The sequence below is a fragment of the Physella acuta genome, unplaced genomic scaffold (assembly GCF_028476545.2).
Source record: "Physella acuta isolate Inbredline_101_S28 unplaced genomic scaffold, ASM2847654v3 ptg001298l, whole genome shotgun sequence".
NCBI classification, from domain to species: Eukaryota; Metazoa; Mollusca; class Gastropoda; family Physidae; genus Physella; species Physella acuta.
Window position 1 is genome coordinate 89,036 of NW_026732813.1, and position 24,070 is coordinate 113,105.

A 24,070-nucleotide genomic window follows, 5' to 3' on the forward strand; every position below is an offset into this window, starting at 1 on the left:
CAAAACACAAATTTAAGGATACAAACTGGATTCAACTAATGCTTCAGTTTTTGATGGAATATTGCAAGACGCCTACAATTCGCCATATCAACAGCATTTGAGACTAAGAGAATACACACATAATTTTATAAGAAAAACCTTAAACCATGATAAATTAAATTTAAAAAATCTTTTATCTTAGGCCTATATATATACATATATATATGTGCTTTAACGATATGTAAGTTTTTGTACATTAGACTAGTACAAAATATTGTCACCGGAAGTAAAAAAACAGTTACTATAAACATCAAATCGGATTTAATTATGAAAAGAAACTTAGAATCAAAACATTATGTCCAAGTATTTCAAGACACTCCTTATTTATTCAAATATTAATGAATTATTGATAGGCCTTTATTTTTTTAATAAAGATGAACTAGTGATATGGTTCTTTTAAAATAAATCAGGTATCATTCATTACATTAAAATACATTAGAACTTATTAAAATGCAAGGATCTTGTCTACTGGTAATCTATCGTTTTGGGTACGTAAAATCGCCCGCGATTTGTAATGTGAAAAACAGGTGACTCCTTACATTTTAATAATTATTTCACATTTTGAGGAGGATTTATGTTTTAAAAAATTCAAAAATGTTTCCTTGATTCATTTATGTACCTGTTTTTAAACAATTGAATTAAAACTTTTCCGTAATAAATGAAGACTAGCGATGTTTCCAACAGATGCAACCATGCTCATTTACTATAGCAGCCATCTTGTCTAAGTTTTATTTTTATAAGCTTTTAGCGCCAGATTCAGGGGGAAGCCACTCTATTTTACAAATGGCTGCTGTTTATATAGCAAATCTTGCTCTCAGACACTGCTGTTTAAAGTTAATTTCTGGCCTATATCGATATATTTAGCCATTGATTTAGGTTTATTATTCATTTATCTATAATATTTTACACAAAAGTATGACAATATACTTCTATTAAAGCCTTGACAATGAGGTAACGTTTTCGTACATAAATAGCCGCGGGCGATTTTACGTACCCAAAACGATAGATTACCTGTCTACTCTACCCAGTACCCAAGTCTACCGACACTGACTCTGACTCGTACAGCAGCCGCAGAGCCACTAATCAACTAATCACTAATTCTGAAATTCACTAACTAATGACTAAGATCAGAGATCGACGTGACTACTGCCTGTGGTCAAGTCTACGACTCTATTTAGATCTATAAAAGATAGTGTAGTGTAAAGTAACAACAATTCCAATATGTAAAATAATGTAAATATTTGGTAGGGTAAAGGAGGGCGTTAAGAGCCACACTTTTTAGCACCTGTACATTTTTAAAGATTTCTACTAATCTAAGAATTTTTTAGAATTGAAAATATGGCAAAATTATTCTAACATATCTTACACAATATAAAAATAATAACAAAGTCTATTAAATATACTTTAAATGGGTTTAATTTAACATTTATTGTCATACCCCCAAAATCCGCATTTGGGGTGAAAGGAGCCGGGCAATGGGGCAATAAGTATTATCTCCTAGTTTAGACTAACTCCGCAATAAAAAATAATTAATTTCTAACCCCAAAATAGTTAATGCTGTGTACACACACTTTAACTGATACTAGCTATCACTAGGCCCCAATGGGCCCAGTCTACAATTGATACAATTGCAGGTGTACATAGGGCCTAAAGTCTAGTAGTTTACAGTAGGCACATTAGTATGCCTAGTGTGTAGCTAGTATACTAGTGTGTAGCTGTCCAGAGTTAACATTCTTGTATGTAAAAAGGGTTGGTACTAACTAATCTGCCTTAATGCTTTCCCCTGATAAGCCATGTGTGCTATACATTACATAACATGACATGGAGGTGAGAAATGTTGAGGGGAGAGCAGTGGTACTGGTTTCCCCTTTGTTCTCCTTGCTGGACCCTGAGGGCCATAAACTACATAAGGAGATGCTATCTCTGGTTGGCTGAGATCTAAGAACTTAGTCCATGTTACCTACAAAGAGATGAAGTTTTATGGTGGGTTAGATACAGGTGGGGTCTGGCTATCATGGAAGTGAGAAATTGTGAGGGGAGAGCAGTTGTACTGATCCCTCTTTGGTCTCCACCCTGCTAGACCATGAAGGTCATATATTACATAACATGCCACCCCAGATTGTCTGAGATCTGTAACTGTAATCCATGTTACCTACAAAGAGATGAAGTTTTATAGTGGGCCAGAAACTGGTGGGGGCTGGGTATCATGGGGGTAAGAAATTGTAAGGGGGGAGCAGTGGTATTAATGTGTCTGTTTACTTCCCTGCTGGACCATGAGGGTCATAAATTACATAACATACCACCCCAGATTGGCTGAGACCTAAGAACATTTATTCCTGTTACCTACAAAGAGATTAGAAGTTTTATGGTTGGTTAGAAACAGGTGGGGGCTGAGTTGGCTGTATTGCCCCTTAGGGGTAATAAGTACGTGTACCATTTTAAAAATTACCTTGCTAACATCAGATGACTGAATTTTTACTTTTTAGCAGGTTAGAATAGTATTTCTATCATTTAGACACAAGTCTGTTTAACAATTAATACATTTTGTGTTAACTATTCCTATACCAGTGTCATATTCAGTGGTCTAATAAATGAGAAACTTGCACATAGGGTTTCAAGAGCCACATAACAGTATCTGTTATAACTTTTCTAAACAGGCAAGCTAGTGGACAATATTAATGTATTCATGTAGATTTAGTTATTATCTAACAAATAAAACCATTATGGTGATGATCAGTCAAGTTTTACTCTGATAATGATAAAAACTTTATAGCATGGTAAAATGGGACAAATGTCGGCCATTTTGTTTTGGCACCAATAATCACTGTGCAAATAAAATTCACCAAAATAAAACTATTCTAGTCATAGCTATAAAAATAGTGTTAAAATGTACAACAACCAATGCTCTAATACAGGAACAAAGAATGGGCTTGAAAAACTCATTTGGTTTATTACAAAGTGAAGTTTCCCAAGTTATGTCTATTTGGAAAAAAAGTTCACAAAATGGTTTTATGGAGATCTGAAATTTTAAGGAAAGAGCAGTGGGATTAAATCCTGTCACATTCTCTCCCTATTGGACCAAGTGGGTCATAAATTACATAAAATGAATCCTCTGCTTCTCTGTTATCAAAGAACAGCAGTGGTTGTTACCTCAGAAGTAGATTAGCAGTATTATTGGGGGTTTTGTGGGGGTGGGGTGTTGATTGGGGCTTAATACCACACGGCTCTTAACGCCCTCCTTTACCCTAATCTAAATCATAGTAATAAATAGTAAATCAATCGTTTTACGTACCCAAAACGATAGTTTACCAAATATTTCGTTTCTATGAATGATCGGGTAAAACTCCATTTTAGCGTATTTTATTCTCAGCTGCTTGTTTACCTCCAGTTTAGCGTATTTTATTATAATAACTGAAACACACCATAACATTAGGAAAACACGATTTATTTATTTGTATTGTATATTTTTGTTTTGACAAATAAATAAAAAAACAAAGAGACAGACTTTGTTTTAGATTTTGATAATTTACTTTTGTCAAAACTTGAGAAAAATCCAAATTTAGAATATTGAATTTGCGAATAAAATACGCTAAAATGGAGTTTTACTGAATGTTCGTTTTAGAGGTGCGTAAATTGGCCAAGACTAGAATTTTAGAAAGGTGCTGCCATCTGTAAATAAGAGTGGTTTCCCCTGAATCTCTGGCTAAAATTTTACCAAAAAAACTTAAGATGGCTGCTAAAGTAAGTACATGAGCTTGGTTGCATCTGATGAAAACATTGCTAGTCTTTTTATTTAGGCCTACTATTGCTGAAAAAAGTTTAATAAAATTGCATAAAAACAAGTAGCCTAGTACTAGTACATTAATTAATGAAACTTTGAAACATTTTTTAACTTTCAAAACATAAATCCTCCTAGAAATGTGAAATAATTACTAAAATTTAATGAGTCACCCTTTTTCACATTACTAGCCTCCTCCGATTTTACATACCTAAAATGATAGATTACCATAACTATTAACAGCTTCTTGTAGATCTAGAATCTAGTAACTTGTACTTGTAGCTACACTAGTACACTAACTTACTAGCTAGTGACCTAGTCCTAGTCTAGTCTGTACACACTTCACTACACTACTACCAGTTAATTAGAACTTCACTACACATTATTTACTATAAAGTATAAAGTTCTATAAACTATACACTAGTCTCTACAGTTTTACAGTACTCTCAAACACTTATCACTACTCTGAATTAGAATTATTAAGAAAGTAAGAGAATATATATTTGTTTATAATATAATAGTAATAGGCAAATATAGTATAGATATAGGCTTAATTATTGTAAATAATCCAACAACACATTAGTATTAGTCTGCATGGTTCTAGTAATCTTTTTAAAATGTATCACTGGCCATCACTGAGAAAAATTCATAATAGACAGGGTGATAATTTTTGTTTACAAATGTGTTCTGACTTCACTATTCATCATGTAGGTGGAAGATGTGGTTAAAGATCTAAAGGATGATGGAAGAATTTTCTCATGTCAGTGTAGTACTTTTCATTGCTTCAGGAGCATTGGTAAGCATTGGTTATATTTATGTTATGATCCAATTATTACACAGATTTCAACTCTAAGGGGGTTATATTGTTAGCATGGTCATGAGGACAGTGTTTCTTCCAGACTTTTTTCTCCGGGGGGGGGGGGGGGGGGGGGGCGGACACTAGTAAAAGTATATATTTTCTATATAAATTCCATTTCGTTTGGGGGGGGGGGGGGCTAAGCCACCCCTCCCACCGAAGAGATGCCTGCATGAGAACTTGATGCAGCTCCAATTCTTTTTTTAAAAAGTGCTTTATCTTATCTACAACTATAATTTATGCCTGTGTCTATTCTTTGTATTGAAATAGTACTCTGTCAATATTACAATTTTCAATTGTGTATGTTTGAACAATGTTATTAGTGGAGTCTATGGACCAATTATTTTACTGACTAGAATCTAATTTGTACTGACATTTAAAATTTTGTTTTGCTCCAGTTAATAACTTTTAAATGATATTCTATGTGTTAAAGTTCTTAATCAATTAATCTTTAAACCAAGTTGTAGAAATATATTCCTTAATGAATTTGTAATTTCCATAATTAATAGCCAATACTAATCTACTTTCAGGTTTTTATGCTACTATTTTTGTTTGCCAAAAGACAAATTATGAGGTTTGCATTGAAGTCTGCCCGTAAACCACATGTAACTATTGGATCTGATGCTCCTAAGGTTTGTAAAATTATTCATTTCTTTGGTAAGTGTAAAATAAGTTTTTTAAAGTGGTTTGTTTGACTTTAGCACCTTCAAAAATAAGATAACAATATAGTATTGATTTTAGAAAAAAAGGTATTACAAATACACCCAAAAAATAAGCACAATTTAGAAAAGAACACAAAACCTTCCTAAACCAAAATGCAGCAACTTTATGTAATGTATGTAGATTTATTGGTTAAAATTTTTTACCTTCATTTTTCCATAACATTGCATTTCAAATGGATGTTTTATTTTGTACCTTAAGGTTCTGAGAGAAAAAATTAACCAACAGTTGAAAATGACAGAAAATATTTGTTATGAGCCAACACTTTTATCTGAGCAGGTCCAGAATGCCGCTACATCAAGTCAGTAATCTGATGTATTTACTCTTCTAATAAATTTGTTCCCTTCATTATTTCTGTTAACTTGTCTAAACTTTTGTAATTAATATTACAGCTGAAAACACATATTATTACAGAATGAAAGCTTTGGATGCCTTTTCAAATGCAGGTACAATAGCTTTGCCTGTATTAAAAATCCCAGATAATTTTGTGAACACCGATTGTAGAATTTAGGCAGATTTGACTTTTAGTTAAATCTGTATTGCTAATGTTTATGAGTTACAATACACTTTTTAAAACTAAAAACATGAAGTGTTGTGCTATATAAAACAACTATAGATAGTATTTTGGAATATGAAAAATCTTAGTATCTAGTACAAAATGGTACAGAAAATTAAAACACAAATATTTTAATTGAACTAGTGACGACCCTACACTGGAGTGAATCATCAGTACCTAGACGTGAAGCCAAGCAGACAATCCAGCTATTTCTGTACTGCCTGTGCCCGTCTGCTGCTGGAAACAAAGAAGCTACAATCATAGAGAAATTTGCCTCATGGTATTTGCATGCAAGACATAGTCCAGCAGTAAGTTGTTCATCAACTTTCTGTGTTCATCAACTTTCTTCACCCTTTACACAGTCACCCAAAAAATATTTTATGTGGTACAGTCCGGTGCACCCATGGTTTCCCTACTTTATATAAAATGTTTATTTACGCTTAGTAGGGGAAGTCTAGTTGTTAACGAGATTTTGAAGATACCAACGGGAGCGGGAAATAATAAGCTTTATTTACTTTGTTTTCTCGTTGTTCTATCACTGGTGGTCCATTTTCTACGAATTTTCAAAAGTTAAGAATTTTTTTTCTCAAAATTACAGGAAAATTTAATTATGGAAATTAAATTTTATAAAAATGCCTCTGCCATTGAATCGGGCTTTATTTATAATGTAACTATTGTAAAAGAAAGTAGCTCCAGTGAATATGTTGAATTTTTTTAGCATTTAAATTTTTTATAGAAATAATATTAGAGGTAGTGTTTTGTTTACGTTTTTATGGGATTAGTGTAATTTCTCTTAATTATTAGTATTTTATTAAGCTATTTAGCCTAAAGCATAATAAATTTGAACCAGTTTTGTATGTATTTCTTTTTGCCCGGCCGTAGGAGGAAAAAATATAGCTGCCCGGGGCGATAAATAGTTAATAGAAAATCTTTTATTATTCACAATTTTTTTTTTTTACTTACTCCACAAAAATCCACACTAAACATTGACTACTGGCACCAAATATTTGTGTGATGTTCTGTTGCAGAATTTTGGGGAAAAAGAATTTATAAAATACATGGAGCTGCTTGATAGAGTGATAAGATTGTAAGTATGGTCTAATTAGAATAATGTAAAATTTTTGAGTCTAGTAAATCACCAAGGCTGTGTAACTCTATTTTTATAATGGTACTTAACAGAATAAAACTGGACCAAAAGAGGCGGAGCAAGCAAGGGGAAATAAAAGCTGTTGATTTAGAAGTGCAGATTAGAAAAGGCTCTAAAGGAAATGAGACAATTACATCAGCGATTAAATATGAAAGCATTCGCATGGAGGAGATAGGTCCCCATGGGGGATCTGCAGAAAGGCAAGTAACACACAGGGACATGTCCAGCGGGTACAGCAGCACAGATAGGTCCAGCAGCCAAGGAAGTGCAGATAGACTGCTCATGCATACAGATAAAAAAGTTTAGATAACAAGTGCTTAATTTCAAGTGGGAGCAAGCTTACTGTAAGATTTAAACAAGGTCAAATGCTGTATAGTGGTCATCACGCGTGTTAATGATAGATTCAGTGCCATATTCCATGCAGTTAAACAACAGATCAGCCGTTTTTCATAGTACATGTCCTCATTCTGCCACCAATCAACCTTAGCTAAGCTGGAAACTTGTACTAGCACTAGCTAACTGATACTTAGTCAACATCGATTTTAGTCTTGATGGCTATTAAAATTCCAACCTAATTTTTCATGGTGAAATGTATGTTTTCTTCCAGTGTATAAAAAACTCCTTTTATTTTAAAAGGCTATAAAATTGTGAGATAGTGATTGAAAGGTGAGGTAAATGTTATTTGTATCTGCTTTTTGAAATGTTAGTGTACTAGTAGTATTTAATTATGTAAATATAAATTAATGTGCTAAAATATTGTAAATAAATCTGTAATTTAAATTTTACTCATGAGTTAAATGCCAGAAATAATGCATTTTGTTTTATGTTATAAACACAATGGAAAACTATAAAAGTAACACACTGACAATTTTTTTTTAGCCGCCAGCTACTTCTTTAATGTGCAGTTCACATTTATATAAAATCCTGCAATATTCAAATTTTATTTTTTTAAATAAATTAGATCCTTTTGATTGTATTAAAGTGTGATTATAATGTAAAGCTAATAGTTCTCTTGATGTAAAAGACAATAACTGTTTTGTACATTTTTCATGAGGCTGGTAAAATTTTGCCCAAAAAATTGTAAGAACATTTGAAAACAAAAATAGTTATCTTTTTTTTTCTTTCTCAAAAGACCATGTCTGTATTGATTTACGCTGTCTGACATCTAAATATGTATTCAACAAGATTTGAAAATCTCAACACATTGAGAAGTAAAACCATGTTTGGTGCAACAGGAGGCAAAAAGTTCAATAAATGTTATTCCAATAAAATTAATTTTTCAATAGTGTGTACATTAAAAAAGTTCTTTGCATAAACAATTGCAATACTAATGAATAATATATCATGCTTGCAGAATGCACACAAATCCAAAAGTAATACACTGATAACACTATGTAGCAATGTTTTTTTTACTGATCCTATTAGCCATATACAGTATATATATAATACTTATCAAGTTTGACTAATTCTCAATCATTTACAATTGTGTATAAAAGATGAAATTTAAAAAAGCCTCCTTAAACAATCATAAATTTGTAAATTGTTAAACTACTTAAATTGCCTTAGTATTGAAAACTGGCTTTTTGGGGATAAGTAAAAGAACAATTTTCACAACAGGCTGAATAATTGGGTAAAAAGAAAAAAGAGGTAAAAATGAAGTATAGTTTCTACACCCAAATAAGTAAAGAAGGTTTTAAGGCTGTTTACATAATAATAAATTTATTAAAGAATAAAGCACACAATGGGCAAATTGCGATTGAATACTGAAGCTAATATTCTAAAATCAAAGCATAGCGCATCTTTTCCACTTTAATTTAAAATTAACTTGATTTCAAATGGATAGCTATCTCTGTCATTGGTTGATTGTCTAAACAGCTGAGTGTGTTGCCAGGCCAGATCTCCTTTACCCCCTTGCAGAACAGCAGTTATAGTTAAGGTTTGACAACCATGGAGATCAAAAGTCATCATCTCTTGCAATGAACTACCTGTTTAAAAAAAAGATTGAAATAATTTAAAGGTAAATTAGAATTGCTATAAATGTATTCAACTTGTTTATTATTAATAGCTGCTTGGTACCAACTACAGTCACACAGGTGATAGAAACTAATGCTAGTACAGCCAATGAGATTATTTACCAGTATGCATAAAGCAGTTTTCTGCAGCACATATTCTCCAACTGATAGCTCCTCCCTCAAAAACAGCTGATTCTGCTTTCATTTCCATTCTACTTATTCGAAGATCTGTATCTGAATGGAATGGTTTCAATTTCAACAGTTGTATTATATATAAATTATGCACAATTATAAACTATTTTACATATTACTATTTTTAGATAACCCAAGATAATACCCATTCTAGTAAAAAAATGTTTTTGAAGAGCTTGAGTTAATACTCAATTGGAATCATTCTTTCTTACGGAACCTAATATTAACTAAAAACATAAAGTAGGACTATACTAAAATATTAATTTTTAAAATGTACTAACTTGTTAAATCGAATTTCCAAGACACTTCTGCATAAGCTGAGCCTTCCTGCCGAGCAAGGTATGCCATTTTCCAGTCATGCTCTACTTTACGAAATATATCTTGAGCAGAAAACATGCAGGCCTTCCATCCTTGATGTTCTTTGTTATTAGAAGAAAGCCTAACATATTTATCTATTGCACAGTTGTATACAACATGAATCATTTCACATTCACGCTCAGCTTCTGTAGGAGTGAAGACAAAATTCTTCTGGAAATTGGATGATTCTTGTGGGAGTTGACCCAGCTCACCCCGCGCTTGCCTCCACTCCAACGACCCTGTGGTGCGGCCAGGTAGTGCTTCTCCACTCCCATCTTTCATTGTGATAAACTCTGTAAGCTCACATATCAACCTCCTCCATAATTCTTGTTGCCTTGCTTGAGGGAGGGCTGAAATTTTCTGTTTCCACAACTGGTGTATTGTTCGGCGCAACCATGACTCGCGGCAGAGATTCCGCCTCTCAAGAAGTTCTTTGTGTTTTGCAGAGTACCTCCAGGTAACATCACGAATTTCATCCTTTGATACAGCAATGACGTAAGTCAATTTTTTACCCCACCCTGACTCATAGAGCAAAGGCTTATCACAGATATTTTCACATGGATCACAATGTAGCCACCGAGATAAAGAATTAGAATACACCTCTGTCCATACGTGATCGGTCCAGTCAATGACATATCTAGCTTCGAAATCCAAAGCCCTGCAGCATAAGGTGAAGCATTCTGCCCACTCGCCACATCTACCCCTACATGTTTCAAGCAGCCTCTCAGCATTTGTGTACCTAGGGAAGCGGTTTACAAAAGAACATGAACTACACTGATGACCTTCGACTCTGCTGGCCCCCCACCTAAGATCATCAGCTGATGGAGGAATATAGCCAGTATTTTGAGTAGAGCCATTACACTGAGAACATGGGAGAGTGTCGACCCACTGAAAAAATGAGTTTTTAAACCAATTGAGCAATTCCAAAAGTAAATAATCTCTGACATCTAATTTTGATCCTGATCCAGAATTCGCTTGATACTTTTGCTTAGCTTCCTCTTGCAGACACTCAACAGGAATTACATCCTTGGCCTTACTCTGAGAACTTTTGTTTTCATAATTCATGACGCGCCTTAAAGCATCTTTTAATTTGGCCAGGAAAGTTGCTTCAGTATCCTTAAATTTAAAAAAAGTAACAGTTATTATATATTATAATTCTATAATGCATAATTATGCAAAATCAATTGAAATTGTGACATTTCGAAATATTTTAATATATTCTAATATAACCTAATGTTATAAAACTTAAAAAAAGAAAATTCTTTTATAATCTAACCATGTATAGTTGTGAAGCTCTAGCACCAGTAGACTGGGATGTAGTAGGTCCACCAGCTGCCCCTGCAGCTTGCTGTGGGGCCAGTGCAGGTGCTGTCTGAGGACTAGATCTAGTTGCAGCAACTTGTTGCTTTCTTTCTATTTTTTCTCTTTCCCTTGTTAAATCATCTTTAATGGTTTTAAGAATTTCCAAACTTGTTCCAAATGGAAAAACTAGGCATTCTCCATCCTGTAGGTAGTGTAAAATTTATAACAAATGTGAATAACTTACATAACAAAGCATGGTAATGTGTGGTCCATTGAGTGCTTGCCTGCTATCCTGAAGGTCTCAAGTTTGGGTAGCAGGACATCTCTTAGTTGATGGGTACATGACATGACAAATGTCGGCTGGGCATAGTGCCGACCACCACCATTCCTTCTAAAGCCAAGGGCAAGAAACATGAACTCTACATCATCATAGGGAAGTTCCCTATGGACTAGGGATTATTCATTAAGTCTGAAGAGTGAAAGGGGAACTCCATCTTTTTAAAAAAATTATAATTAGATCTAGTCATTATTACTAGTAAGTCGTAACTAAGTATTGTAAAGTACTAAGATACTGTAAGTACAGTAAGTTACTTATTAATAAGTCAAGTAGTAGTTGTTAGTACTTAGTCTAACTATATTATATATATATATATATATATATATATATATATATATATATATATATATATATATATATATATATATATATATATATATATATACTAACCAAGTCTAACACTAACAGTCTAACTTACTAAATATTACTAAATAATAGTTTTTCTCACTAAATCTAGAATTTACGCAATTATCAATTTAAACATGACCACTGAATAATAGACATCCATATTTAATCCATTAGGCACTAACTTTGGAGTTTTTAGTTCGTTTTAAACTAAATTAGTTAATTTAATATTTATTGTCAATCACTGCCATGTCCAACACATCTCTCCATGACAACTCTTCTTAAGCTTGAAGCTTAAGAAAACCACAAATCAGGTTAGACTTTTTAAGTGGCCATGCACAAGAGTTCCTCACTAGTGATCACCAAATAGCGGTCACGTGGTTTTTAAAAAATAAAAATAAATTGGTTGTGATACGGACGCCGGTCTTATAAAAAAACAGCTCACAATATTTGATTTCTTTTTTCATAGACTGATAAAACTAATAATGCTTTACGTTCTCGCTTATTTCTGTACCTACACTGTTGATATTTTTTAAATTCTATCAATTTTAATGAAACCAACTTTTGAATTTAGCCTCCGTTCTCCAAACCAAATTTTAAAATGCTTTTCTGGCATATCTAACCCTGCCACTTATGGTTTGTTGTTATGACACGGAAATCCCGCCATTTTGCGCGTGGTAAACATTTTTAAATGTAATTAGTTGAAGGTCTCTGGAATTTGGCCGAAAAATCACCGGAAATCAAACGTCCGGTCCTGGCGCCATATTGTTGTTAGCAACCGACCACGCATCCAAGTTAGCGAGAAATACTACTAAATAACATTACTAACACAGATAACAAAGTTCAAAGTAAAAGTAGAGTTCACTTGTTTCTGTGACCTCGGATATGAAGAGTAAGTGTGGTCAGCACTATGCCCAGCCGCCTTTCTATCCCTAACGTGAGTTAGGTACCCATCAGAGTTGGGTGGACTCAGGGACAGTCTACTGACTATCCCACGGATTCAATCTCAAGTCCAGCTCTCTACCGCTAGACCACTCTGCTAGTTCAAAGTACATCTACAAGCTACATACTACATACATATGCATAGAAAGAAAGACTTAACAAATAGATATAATAATTTAAATGTATTAGTATTACTATTATTAAATCTGGCTGCAAACTAAAAAAGAAGATAAAACATGATAAAAGTAAAAAGTTGTTTACATCGGCTTCTTGAAATCCCATTTCAAACAAACACTCCATTCCACCAACAACATTTAACAGTTTATTTTGTATAGTTGGGTTTGATATACGAATTCTCCTATACTTTGATTCAGATGGGTTATCTAAAATATTAACAGCAAATTTAACTAGTATATTGGAAGCTGCCAAAAATTCATCAACTGAATTTTCAGTTAAAAGTTGCTTTACACTTTGACTGTCATATGAGAACGCCATTTTGTTTGTTGGCAGTAATTGTCTAAAACTGTAAACAATGAAAAATAATGATAGAGTTATAGACTTATAACAGATATAGAGACATTGTCCTGGATCTACACTCTAATAAAAAATGCAAAATCATTTTTAACCCCCATATGATTAATTATGTCATTTTTATAAGTTTTAAAATACATAGATCTATAAGGAACAGATCGAGCTCATACAAACCAATCAAACATAACAATGTAATTAATACACTAATAAATTAATAATTACTAGAAGATCAATGTTTCTTGTCGACGGTTATTCAATAGATTACGGACTGTCGTCTGAAGTGCTAACACTAGAATTCCTACCTGCAACGTTGCCGAACTCCCCCCCCCCCCCCCCATTTACACAATGCACCCCATCCCAACACAGTCTATTCTATTATACCACTATTAGCACATTAAAACTTGTAATATTGTAACTTGCAATAGCTACGGATATCAGATTTTGTTTAACTTTATATGCTATATTAAAGACCTAGATGAGAAGGCTTTTAGTGGGCTATGGAGTGTAGTAATGAATAGCGTAACGCATTTTTGACATATATTTATACCCCCCCCCCCCCAACACACACGCCGCTGTCAGTTTAAAAAAAAAACAATTCACGTAGGAATCTCACATCTCATAAATTGAATTTATTGTAAAATGAACATTGTTCATAGCAATATTGTTGTAATTGTAGCATAAATACATTATATTTAAAGATTCATGTCAAGCTAATAATTACACCCCACTCAAGCAAAAGTCATGAAGTAGATCTACGTTTTGTATTTTAGTATGACCTCTATTGTTTAACAATGGCGTCCTCGAGAGCAACTCAGGTAATTAAAAAAAAAAAAAGAATAGTGTTAGCGTGTCTGCTATTCTTTCGCCTCCAATACCATTGTTGTTCTATTAAAAACGTACAAGCTAGCAATAGGCAACAATAATCAATACGTTTTATGGTTCTATCTCTTTTGGGGCTAAAATAGAGCATTTACATTTTTGGTGACTCACACTTCACACCAGCCTAGCCAGAAATTCCCGTCTGTGACAACAGCTGGGTACTGGGTACCACTGAAGATGAGAAGTTGACACAAAAAAAGGGGTTGGATAAAGTAAGGACTGTGCAATGATGTAATTTATTGCTAAAAATAATCAAAAGGATAACCATACATTTTTAAAAATATATTTTAAATATTTACTATTTACTATAGCCTAATTTCGCATAGATCTAAAAATTCTAATAATTAATAAAGAGCTAGAAAAAAAAACTGTTAGTAGTTAGTAGTGTTAGGCCTAAAAGTATTTAAAAAATATATAGGCCCTCATTGTTTTAAAGAAATTATATTCATGTTTTATTCAGTTTTCTCTCACCAGTGTAAGTACTTTAGCAATTTTCAATTAGGATAATTTATTAAGGATTGAGATGCTAGTTCAAAATGAATCTAGGTAAAAACTTTATACTCCTAGTTTTATTAGTGACTTGCAATAAATAAATGCGAAGAAATATTTTTAATTGGCTAGGCCTGCTCATTTGAGTTATCCTCACTTAATGAGAAAAATGCAACACTAAGCAGTAGTACTTATAAGTTGATCTTTAAATTTAAGAGAGAGGTATGTCATGAAGAAATCTAAAACAAATGACAAAAGTTGACAGTAATATTTGGCAGAAAAAAAATCAACGACAGCCAAAATTGACAGTAAAAGAAGGCAGCAAAAACTAAGGCATCACAGTAACTACTAATTAGTAGAGGGCATATTATTACACTTATATTAACCTATATGTAATAAATAATACATTTTTCGCAGCAACACGACACCAGAACTGACAGTTTAAGAGACCGGGAAAAATTTAGCTCCATAGTAATTATAGTTATAGAGGTTATACATTTATATATTTCACACATATTATATGTAATAAATAGTAATTAGATATAACTGAATACTCTAATTACATTGCCGTAAAGTATAAAGAACACACACTTTTATTCATAGTTTATAAATCATAGTACACTGTCCATCTGTCTTGTGTATCATCAGGAACATTTTATATTTATGTGAACCAAAGTTTAGTCAAGTTGTTGCTATGCTCAACAGCTTCTATACTATTCTGTGAACTACTGTACTATTTGGCAATCATGACACTGTCTCACATAATCAAGGAAGGTGTAAATGGCATGGATTGCACTGTTCACACAATTTTTTCATATGACATGCCCAAATCAGAAAAAATCCTTTTGGTAAAATAATTAAAGAACTACTGCTTTATATTTACAGGAAGCAGATGAGCATATATTGGCTTTGAAAAAGAAAACAGAACAGTCTAAAAAGACAGATCTTTTGCGAGAAATAAATAAGCTCAACATCCAGTAAGTTTTTTTGGGTAAAATTAGATCTTTTTTATTCTGTAAAAACTAATAATTCATTTGTAATTTTTTTTTTAAAAGTGAACTATAAAAGGCAGAATTACATTGTGATTTCTTCACATAAAACATTATAATGTTACTTTAAATCCATAGGATACAAGCGATAGAAAGAGAAAAGTTGACTCATATATTCAGTAAGCGCTCTGATTTTAGAAAGGAGTTTAGCCTCTTGGAGGAGGAAGAATTAAAAATGTCAGAAGAAAGGAAAACAGAAGGTATTTTCATGCAATTATCAAGTTATTTTATTTTGCAAAATTTTTCAAATACATTTTCTATTTTACATAAAGTTATTTATTTGTCATTGACCCCATTTATCTCAACACTTCACTAAAAGTAACTATTTCTCATTTTTAGTTATAAAAGTAAAGCAACAACTAGAAAAGATAAGTCACATGATTAAAAGGTTTCATCGAGAGCTAAGAGATGTGAAACCTACTCCTGAATGTAAGTAGATCTAAAACATTCTAATACTATTATTGGTTGTAAAGTTTAAAAATAAGTTTTATTATATAACTAATTATCATACATTTTATGATCTTTTAAATAGTTTGTTTGATATTCCCATCCAGAGATTGTTGTCCATTAATTGGACCTTCACTATAATGAGATGTAAAATCAGCTAATAATGTAGTTTCAACTTTTTTTTTTAAATCATACATTTATTTTCAGTTGTTGAGAAACTAAAAATGATCATGGAAGATGTTGAAGGAACAATACATTCTTTTAAAGAACAACAGAAAACAAAGTAACTACCTTTAAGTATGGTAAAATTAATAAATCAACATCAAAGTCTTAGTATTGTTATTGTAGTGTTATTAAGTCTGGTTTCAAATGCAAAAATAATTTCAACTTACCATCTGTACTGTTTAATATATTTATTTAAATATAATACAGCCTTTTATTTAATCTTTTCTTTTAAAATAATAGAACCTTTTTAAAAAAGAGCCTCTACCATTATAATTAATACATTAGTTGAAAAATTATAAAGCTAAATATGTTTATTTGAAGCAAAAGTTAATATTGCAGATACGATGAAATGATGCGATCAGAGAAGACCTTATCTCTAGAGCTACAACAACTAGAGTCCAAATTTGAAACTTGGAATCAAGCCTCCAATGTAGAAAGCAGCAGCACTACAACAAAACCAGTTATGAGTGATAAGGATGTCATGAAAGATTTACCCCCAGAAGTTGCAGCATTTGATGTAAAGATAATTTTCAATTAATGTCAAAAGTAATATAAGTTGAAAATATATTTTAGCCAAATGACTTATCTTATTTGGAAAAAAAAAATTATTTTATTTTGACACATTATCTCCCTAATCTAACAGAAATTTGTGCATCAAAGTGGAGGCCATAGAGGTGGCTGGGATGAATATGATCACCAAACTTTTCTCCGCTATAGGAATATGTACAAGGTAAAGACAACTTTTAACATTTTTCTTAGCGAAACTGAAATGAATCACATTTTTACACATTTAGCATCATGTATATTTACATATTTTGACTATTTTACATGAATTAAGACCTATAAAAACTTAAGTTTTCTCCCTATATATCTTAGTATTTAAAGGCTAAAGCTTGGTTAAACTTTTTATTTTACTCCAGGGTAAAATAGTTTTCTTGGATCATGTCAAGCCTATGCTGCCCATTCACACAGAGGCTGAGATCAGGCAGCATGAGAAGTGGTACCAGGAATACACTTTTCTAAATGAAAACAAGAAGTACGCAATCAAGAAATGGCGAGAAAAAAAGGAGGTAAAAGAAGTGTTAAGAAGTAAATTACTGATTATTTTAGATCACTGCAATTCATTCAAGGAAAATTGTTTGTTTACGTTTCCTTTAAATCATTCTAATTTAATTTAGAAAGCAATATATTTAAAAAAGTAAAATTCTTTTATAATCTGATGGCCTTATATCAAATGCAGCATTCTTTGAAGTTCCTAACTACTGCAGCTTTGTGGAATGCTCTACATTAATCTCACTTAGCCAGTATTTATTTACTAAACCTCAAGTCTTTAAGCTTTTTGAATATTTCTCTACAATTTCAGCTTTCATTAGTCCACTATATAATCATTATTGTCAGTAATATTTTAGGAAATTGTGTGATTAAACAGGAAGAAAAAGAAGATGTCATAACACATGTGCAAGTTGAACTGGATGAAAAGAAAAAAGAAGAGGCGAAGAAACAAACAGAGCAAATTTCAAGTCAGGAAAAAGCTGAGCGCTGCAAGCAAATAAATGCTTGGAAGGTACATTAAAGTTGCTGTTAGCTGGAGTTTTTTAAAATGAAGTTTCTGTACAATCTCCCACACAATTCTTTTAATTGTAGTAAATTCCATATTTTCTTTTTTTCCCCTGTGTCTTGAAAAAGTTGTTTTTTTTAAAAATAAAATAATAGCAAGATAGTACAATGTTTATTTTAAAGGTTCAGAAAGAACTGGAGAAAGCAATGAAAGAAGAAAAGAAGTTAAAGGAGGAGATTGAAAAGAAAAGAAAACAAGAAGAGGATAAAAAGAAACATGTATGTTTTTTTTTAAACAAAATTTATGAGTGGATGATATAATGATGTGGTTACTTTCCGTTTTATTAAGTACTGCTAGCAAAAAGCTTAGCTCAATTTAACTCAAGGAAATTTTCCTTCATGTCATGAAATAATATTTTAAAAAAATTATGTATTTCCATAATCAGCTTGAAGCTAGAAAAGCTGTTGAAGAGTTCCGCAGACAGAAACAACTGGAAGAAGAAGTTCTACAAATGGTAGAAGAGGAAAGAAAGAGAGAAGAAGAGGATAGAAGAAGAGAGGTTATCGCTAAAGAAATAGGAAGATTTAGAAATAGAGTAAGTAAAAATTTTGTGTATTTTTCCTATTCCTTTTATGAAAATAAAGGCTACATATTTTGTTAGACGATAAAGTTTTCCTAAGTGGTAAGTATGTAACCAGTTGTGTTATTTTAGTAAACATTTGTTTACATTTCAGAATGCTTCCTCAGTAATCACACAAATTAACATCTACTGCTTTTAATTTGTCTGTATACATTAAGTTTATTTGAAAAACTATGTAATTAGTTTACATTTTTAGAAATATAAAAAAAATATATCTAACAAACTTCTACCTAAAATTTGAGTTTAATAATTTCTTTAAAATAATTCTATCGCACATTTTACCAGGATATGCAAAAGCTATATGAAAAACAAGAAAAAGAAAGAGAGAAAGAGGAAAAGAAAAAAGAGAAAGAAAGAAAACTCCAAGCATTAAAGAGTCAAGTGTGTACCAAAATTCACCTGTTAAGACCAAGATATTTAATTAAACTAATAAAATTTTAAGAATATTGTAAAAGTTTTACAAATTCAGTTTAAAAATGAAATATTTTAGTCTAGAAATCAAATGTTTTTATAATGAAGTTATAAATATTTATAACAGGTGCAAGTTGAAGTCCAGAGAGACCCTAATAGACTTCTTCAACCAACAGCAGGCTGGAAGGAAAGACTCAAAGACCAAGGACCTTCCGGATCAGGCCCCGTCATAAACATGCCTCACAGAGCTGTGCCTTCATGGCGTCAAGGATTATTTTAACAAACCAGTTTTTGTGTTACCAGAAATTCTAACTTGTAAACTACCAGGATGAAAATATTTAATTTAAATGCACTACTAGTACCTTAGGTATGTTTTTAAATTTGCAGGTAGATGTTTGAAAAATTTTTTTATTTTTTTTGTTAACACACATTTTTAATTAAATTGTTTCATTTAATTTGACCGATTCTTTAAAAAAAACACTTGAAATGTCCCAGCTTTTTGGATAAGGCCAAATATTTTTAGTTTTAAAACCGGGTTGAAGGTCCTGTGTAAAAAGTTGAGAAGCTTGTAATTTACAAGTACACACTTTTAAAAAACGTAAGTCTTACTTGTTTGATTTTTGTTTTATTAAAAAAAAATTGAATACTGTACATAAGAAGTAAAGATGTGATTTTTTTTTACATTGTCGCCTTTTTGCATTAATAAAATTGTATGATATTCACTTCCAACATTTCCCAAGAATCATAAGAAATTGTTGTAAAAAAAATGTTGGATAACTTCAGGACATGACCAACAACCCTTGCCAAGCAGCAGCTCATGGTTTTGTGACCTGTCATTAAACTGCTTCAAAATTCAATACTATGGTACACCTCAGTTGTTGGCAACTGAAACAAAGCTACATAGTACCTATGACTTTCCTAGAACTAATTCTTTTTGTTGGGTGAAATGTGAGGGTAAAAAATAAGTTCCTTCATGAGGGAATGCCTCCATCACTGTGTCCTCATCTATTGTAAAGTTGAACCAAGTGTGTGAGTAAAATGAATTGGTGTCCACAACCGGTGCTTTAAATTCAACCACATGCTGTGTATCTTTGTTACCTACAACAAAATGGTTTTGTATAAATTGTTTGATAATGCATTCAATCTGATATTTCAATGGTCATAACATATATTATTTCTTTATTTAAACTTAATTTGCCAATACAGTATAAACGGTGGAGCGAAATAAAAAGATTTACCAAATAGAGATTGAAATACTGTCATGCCTCGTCGCCCCTGTCAAATAAATTTTTTTCAGTACAAAGTACAACAAACATAAAAATTAATTAAGTTTTTAACTAATAAATAAAGATAGCAGTAACCTGGTAACATTTCTTTACAAACCTGTTTAATATTAGTTTCCTCAACCTCAATTTCTTTGGAATACCTTAAAAAATAAACATAAAATTAATTTGTTTTAATACAAAAACACCCTGGTTACATACTTGAATATAATTTTCACAAAATCTGCAGTCTCAAATGAAGGAAATTAAGGAAGAAGTATTTGCTTAAGTTTCAAACAAGAAAACTCACCTCACTGATGATGTGGAAGTTTTTTGTGCTAAAACATTTTTGGCAGCTGACTTTCCTTTCTTAAGCTGCATGAATTCTTGATACTGATTGTAGTTCTGTTGAGAGAACAGTTTTTGCTGCTTCATCCGACTTCTTTGTTTTGACGACTGAGAAGGTGTATCGAGAAGGTGATTTTTTATCCAAATTCTTAGAGACCTGCAAACATTTTTATAAATCACGCATTAAAGAATCTTATCAAAAACCTTTAATACATTCTGGTAGAGCTTTTATAAGCCAACTAAAACTAACATTAAAAACCAAAGAAACAAAATATCATATGTACTCACAACAGCATGGCTCATGTTAGAAAAATTAATAAACTGCATTCATTTAAAAATGTGTTAATGAACTCATGACCAAATAATAAGGTTTCAATGCTGTCAGTTTTAACTCACTTGAGAAAAGGTGTGATGGTATACAAGTTTAAATTCAATCCAACCACCTCTTTCAGTGTTTGATCACCCCTGTGGGTTGGGAGAGTATTCATGGGGAACCATTGGATGTCCTTGAAAATAAAATACAAGTGCTAAATACACATTAATAACAATGTTTGTAAACATTACAAATATTTCAGTACTGCAATAGATGGAAACCTCTATTAAAAAGCTGCATATTAGTGCAACATAAAAGTTTAAATTAAAATAAATGTCATAGCGGTGCAACCATGGTAAGTTACATTATAATTTAAAGTTATTAAAAAGAAAATTAGGTCCACCTACTCTGATTTCTCGCCTTGTCTTTGGAATAAAAGTTGAATTAAGAGGGACACCAGACACAATGTAGAGTCTACACACTTGTTCATTGGAACACTTTTCTAGGTACTCTTGTGGGTCCATGTAAGGTTTTATGTCAAACCCTGTCTCCTCAAACACCTAGGGAAAGTTCAGTTTTAAGAAGTGAAAACATTGTTCACTTAGTTTAATAAATTTACCTTTACTTATTGCTGGGCTTTATATGTTCAGTACAGAGCTTAAACTTTGAATTATGTATGTAATGTTTCTGGCATATTTCAAATAAAAGTACATCCTTAATAAATGACAAATAAATAAGATACATATTTGAAATAACTAAAACAATAGCAGATACAAAGTCGCATGCAAAAAATATTAAACACATTTAAATTACGTGCTGATATAAAAATAAGACTTATTTACAAACCTCTCTTGCTGCACAGTCATCTGGAGCTTCATTTAAATTTATTTTCCCCTTTGGAAACCCCCAGCTGTTTTTGCTTGAATAGCTTTGCACCAATAGAACCTATTACAGAAACAATATGTATCAACCAATAAATAAAACAGACAAACACTAAGCTGGATAGAAATGCAAAAATAACATTAACTAATTAGATTGCATTTGTTGATTTTATAAGAGATTTTAAATTACTTTAGCCCTACATTGGTATGTGTGATTGCTGCTTAAATTTATTGTTGTATCCTTAGCCTACTGTAAGCTAATCGTTTGAAAAATTATCAAAAGAAAATATATCCCCTAAATGGCTAAAGAATAATTGCTGTTTAAAAAGAAAAGCAACACTGGTTACACATTATGAATGTAAGGAGGATATTTTTTAACCAATGCACTTAACATAAATCATTCATGCTAATCTGATGTAGACGAACAGCTGAAGGATAACATGACTGACATTTGTACAATAAAAAGGATCATTTTTAATTAAATAAACAATCCATTTTTGTTGCTTTTGATTATATTTTTCTCATACTAAAAAAAAACACTTTGCAAATTAGAGATCTGAGTTAGGTATTTTAATGATACCTGAAAATCCCCTATAACCCCACAACACAAACAAATTTAAACAGCTGAATTTGAAATACAAAAGAAGAAAGGATAAAAATTCTTGTTACATGTTTGAGTTCTTGATCAAGAATAATGGCTCCACATGTAGCAATTGTTCTCTTGTATTGCTTCCATGCATCAAAGTGTTTGTCAAAGTCTGCAGTGTACTGCTTTAGCTGAGGGCAGTGGCTTATCACTGTTCAAACGTCAAGGACTTATCTTATGAAATGATTAAGCTTAAAAAAAAAGAAGTTTGCTTAGGACCTGATGGTTGATAGAGTAGATAAAATCAAGCTTAACTGTTTTTTTTGTGACCATTCTATGAGGTGGCCTATTCTACGTCTAGCCACCTATACTCTCCCAGATTCAAGAAAGTCATAGCTGGATGGACTAAAAGACATCTTTAGGATTTAAACCCATATTAAAAGTAAAACTTTTGGGATAATAATCATACTATTTATACAAATGCGTCAATCACACCTAATTCTTTATTTAGTATAGTAAAATTTGCATGGGCATTCACATAAAACTGAATTGTAATTGTAACATGGGGATAAAAAAAGTTGAAAACTTTATTTTTAAGACATCAGGTAAAACTGACTAGCCTATATTTTATGTTTTTTTTAATTAACACTCATTTAAACAGTGCATTTAAAGGATACAGTTGAAGGCAAACTCTTTCAGGTTGCATTCCCGTAACTGAGGATTCTCAACTCTATGAAAATCTAAATAGAACCAGTAGGCATTCTCAACAAGGAAAAATATTCTGATTATTGAGGTTATTTCTTCAGGGCGACTGTTAATGATGAAGCGGCTGAAAATAAAAAAAGTAAGAGGTTGGGTGCTGTTGGCATTAAAATGTTAGCACTAGAAAATAGGCCTATGCATTGCACACACAAACCCCCCACAAGAGAAGATTTATTTCTATTTTATCTCAAGTTTACTTTACTAGTTCATTAGATCTAATCACTAACTAATTAGTAGTACTTATTAAATACTAAAAGTAAGGTACTAACTTACAAAGTACTACTCAGTGAGTAGTTAACCTGTTAATGAATATTTCAATAAAATATAACTTACAATTTTTACTAGATTATTTATTTCTTACCTGCTTAAATCATCCAAAACATAAGAAGGTATACTTTTAAGAGTTTCATCATTTGCATGTTTTTGCACTTCCAAATACTCCATTATTTTTGTGTACAAAATTTTGACAAACCACTGGCAGAGTTTAGCTACCAAGTACTAGCTAGTAGACTCACTCTAAGCTAGACTTGTCTGTAACTCTAGTGTCTAGAGACTAAAGAAAAGTTTAGAGTGTTAGACTGACAAGATTCTTCAAAGTTATACGTTAGTAGAGTTGCAAATTAAAAAAAAAAAAAATAAATAAAAAAAATAAACAAAAAACAAACAACAAAACTCTAGTCTAAACTACTCTAAACTACAGTTGAGTTAACACTGTAACTCATGTCTGATAAATCTAAAAGAAATGCAAACCACCAACACAAACTGTGAACTCAGATGGTCGGTTAAGTAGTGAGTAAGTAAGTGACAGTACCACTCTATCTACTGTAGCTACGTTAGAGTGTGGGACGGGGTGGTCTAGCTGGTAGAGAGCTGGACTGCTAACCCGTAAGTCAAGAGTTCGAATCTGGCTTCAAGTCAGTAGACCGTCCCTGAGTCCACCCAACGCACATTAGGGAAAGTAAAGGCGGTTGGGCATAGTGCTGACCACACTATCTCTTCAGATGCCGAGGTCACAGAAACAAGTGAACTCTACTTACTACTTAATTATATTACTTAAGTCTAAGTCTACTTCACTTGTCCTGTGAGATCTAGAATCTTACAATCTA

General features: G+C 32.1%; 4 protein-coding genes across 7 annotated transcripts; 2 read left to right on the forward strand and 2 right to left on the reverse strand.

Moving 5' to 3' along the window:
* Positions 1–279: 279 nt before the first annotated feature.
* On the forward strand, positions 280–8,180 carry LOC131958192 (protein C1orf43 homolog). 4 transcript variants are annotated; one of them, XM_059323068.1, is made up of 8 exons: positions 280–449; positions 4,529–4,613; positions 5,204–5,305; positions 5,595–5,694; positions 5,786–5,839; positions 6,094–6,257; positions 6,978–7,036; positions 7,129–8,180. In XM_059323068.1, the coding sequence occupies exons 2-8, from the start codon at positions 4,557–4,559 to the stop codon at positions 7,400–7,402; spliced, it is 810 nt and encodes a 269-aa protein (XP_059179051.1). In that variant the 5' UTR covers positions 280–449; positions 4,529–4,556; the 3' UTR covers positions 7,403–8,180. The 4 variants fall into 4 exon arrangements, with proteins under 4 accessions (XP_059179051.1, XP_059179052.1, XP_059179053.1 ...); XM_059323069.1 differs by having other exon boundaries at positions 295–350; positions 4,527–4,613; XM_059323070.1 differs by lacking the exon at positions 280–449 and adding an exon at positions 3,707–3,780.
* Positions 8,181–8,273: 93 nt separating this feature from the next.
* LOC131958189 (peptide-N(4)-(N-acetyl-beta-glucosaminyl)asparagine amidase-like) lies at positions 8,274–13,090 on the reverse strand. The gene is made up of 5 exons (XM_059323064.1): positions 12,845–13,090; positions 10,934–11,161; positions 9,582–10,773; positions 9,232–9,342; positions 8,274–9,081 (listed from the first exon to the last, which is right to left on the reverse strand). Exons 1-5 carry the CDS (start codon positions 13,076–13,078, stop codon positions 8,906–8,908), a joined length of 1,941 nt encoding a protein of 646 aa, XP_059179047.1. The 5' UTR covers positions 13,079–13,090; the 3' UTR covers positions 8,274–8,905.
* Positions 13,091–13,888: 798 nt separating this feature from the next.
* Positions 13,889–19,490, forward strand: LOC131958190 (coiled-coil domain-containing protein 112). The gene is made up of 13 exons (XM_059323065.1): positions 13,889–13,929; positions 15,368–15,459; positions 15,610–15,731; positions 15,871–15,960; positions 16,186–16,261; positions 16,543–16,720; positions 16,847–16,933; positions 17,124–17,273; positions 17,633–17,767; positions 17,944–18,039; positions 18,207–18,356; positions 18,687–18,782; positions 18,940–19,490. The coding sequence occupies exons 1-13, from the start codon at positions 13,906–13,908 to the stop codon at positions 19,090–19,092; spliced, it is 1,449 nt and encodes a 482-aa protein (XP_059179048.1). The 5' UTR covers positions 13,889–13,905; the 3' UTR covers positions 19,093–19,490.
* Positions 19,468–23,517, reverse strand: LOC131958191 (m7GpppN-mRNA hydrolase-like). Its single transcript, XM_059323066.1, has 10 exons — positions 23,326–23,517; positions 22,880–23,031; positions 22,286–22,413; positions 21,582–21,680; positions 21,143–21,295; positions 20,819–20,928; positions 20,385–20,579; positions 20,196–20,238; positions 20,051–20,087; positions 19,468–19,910 (listed from the first exon to the last, which is right to left on the reverse strand). The coding sequence occupies exons 1-10, from the start codon at positions 23,406–23,408 to the stop codon at positions 19,720–19,722; spliced, it is 1,191 nt and encodes a 396-aa protein (XP_059179049.1). The 5' UTR covers positions 23,409–23,517; the 3' UTR covers positions 19,468–19,719.
* Positions 23,518–24,070: the final 553 nt, after the last annotated feature.

What these genes read in the sequence shown, in the direction of transcription:
- LOC131958192 (XM_059323068.1), top strand. Translation starts at nt 4,557, where the DNA reads ATGATGGAAGAATTTTCTCATGTCAGTGTAGTACTTTTCATTGCTTCA. An exon ending in TCATTGCTTCAGGAGCATTG is followed by an intron (nt 4,614 to 5,203) that starts GTAAGCATTGGT and finishes ATCTACTTTCAG; the next exon opens with GTTTTTATGCTACTATTTTT. An exon ending in GGATGCCTTTTCAAATGCAG is followed by an intron (nt 5,840 to 6,093) that starts GTACAATAGCTT and finishes TAATTGAACTAG; the next exon opens with TGACGACCCTACACTGGAGT.
- LOC131958190 (XM_059323065.1), top strand. Translation starts at nt 13,906, where the DNA reads ATGGCGTCCTCGAGAGCAACTCAG. An exon ending in GCTATAGGAATATGTACAAG is followed by an intron (nt 16,934 to 17,123) that starts GTAAAGACAACT and finishes ATTTTACTCCAG; the next exon opens with GGTAAAATAGTTTTCTTGGA. An exon ending in AGCAAATAAATGCTTGGAAG is followed by an intron (nt 17,768 to 17,943) that starts GTACATTAAAGT and finishes TTTATTTTAAAG; the next exon opens with GTTCAGAAAGAACTGGAGAA.
- LOC131958191 (XM_059323066.1), bottom strand. Translation starts at nt 23,408, where the DNA reads ATGGAGTATTTGGAAGTGCAAAAACATGCAAATGATGAAACTCTTAAA. An exon ending in AGACAAGGCGAGAAATCAGA is followed by an intron (nt 20,929 to 21,142) that starts GTAGGTGGACCT and finishes TTTATTTTCAAG; the next exon opens with GACATCCAATGGTTCCCCAT. An exon ending in AGTATTTCAATCTCTATTTG is followed by an intron (nt 19,911 to 20,050) that starts GTAAATCTTTTT and finishes ATTTTGTTGTAG; the next exon opens with GTAACAAAGATACACAGCAT.
- LOC131958189 (XM_059323064.1), bottom strand. Translation starts at nt 13,078, where the DNA reads ATGGCGTTCTCATATGACAGTCAAAGTGTAAAGCAACTTTTAACTGAA. An exon ending in TGGGATTTCAAGAAGCCGAT is followed by an intron (nt 11,162 to 12,844) that starts GTAAACAACTTT and finishes CACTACCTACAG; the next exon opens with GATGGAGAATGCCTAGTTTT. An exon ending in TTGGAAATTCGATTTAACAA is followed by an intron (nt 9,343 to 9,581) that starts GTTAGTACATTT and finishes CATTCCATTCAG; the next exon opens with ATACAGATCTTCGAATAAGT.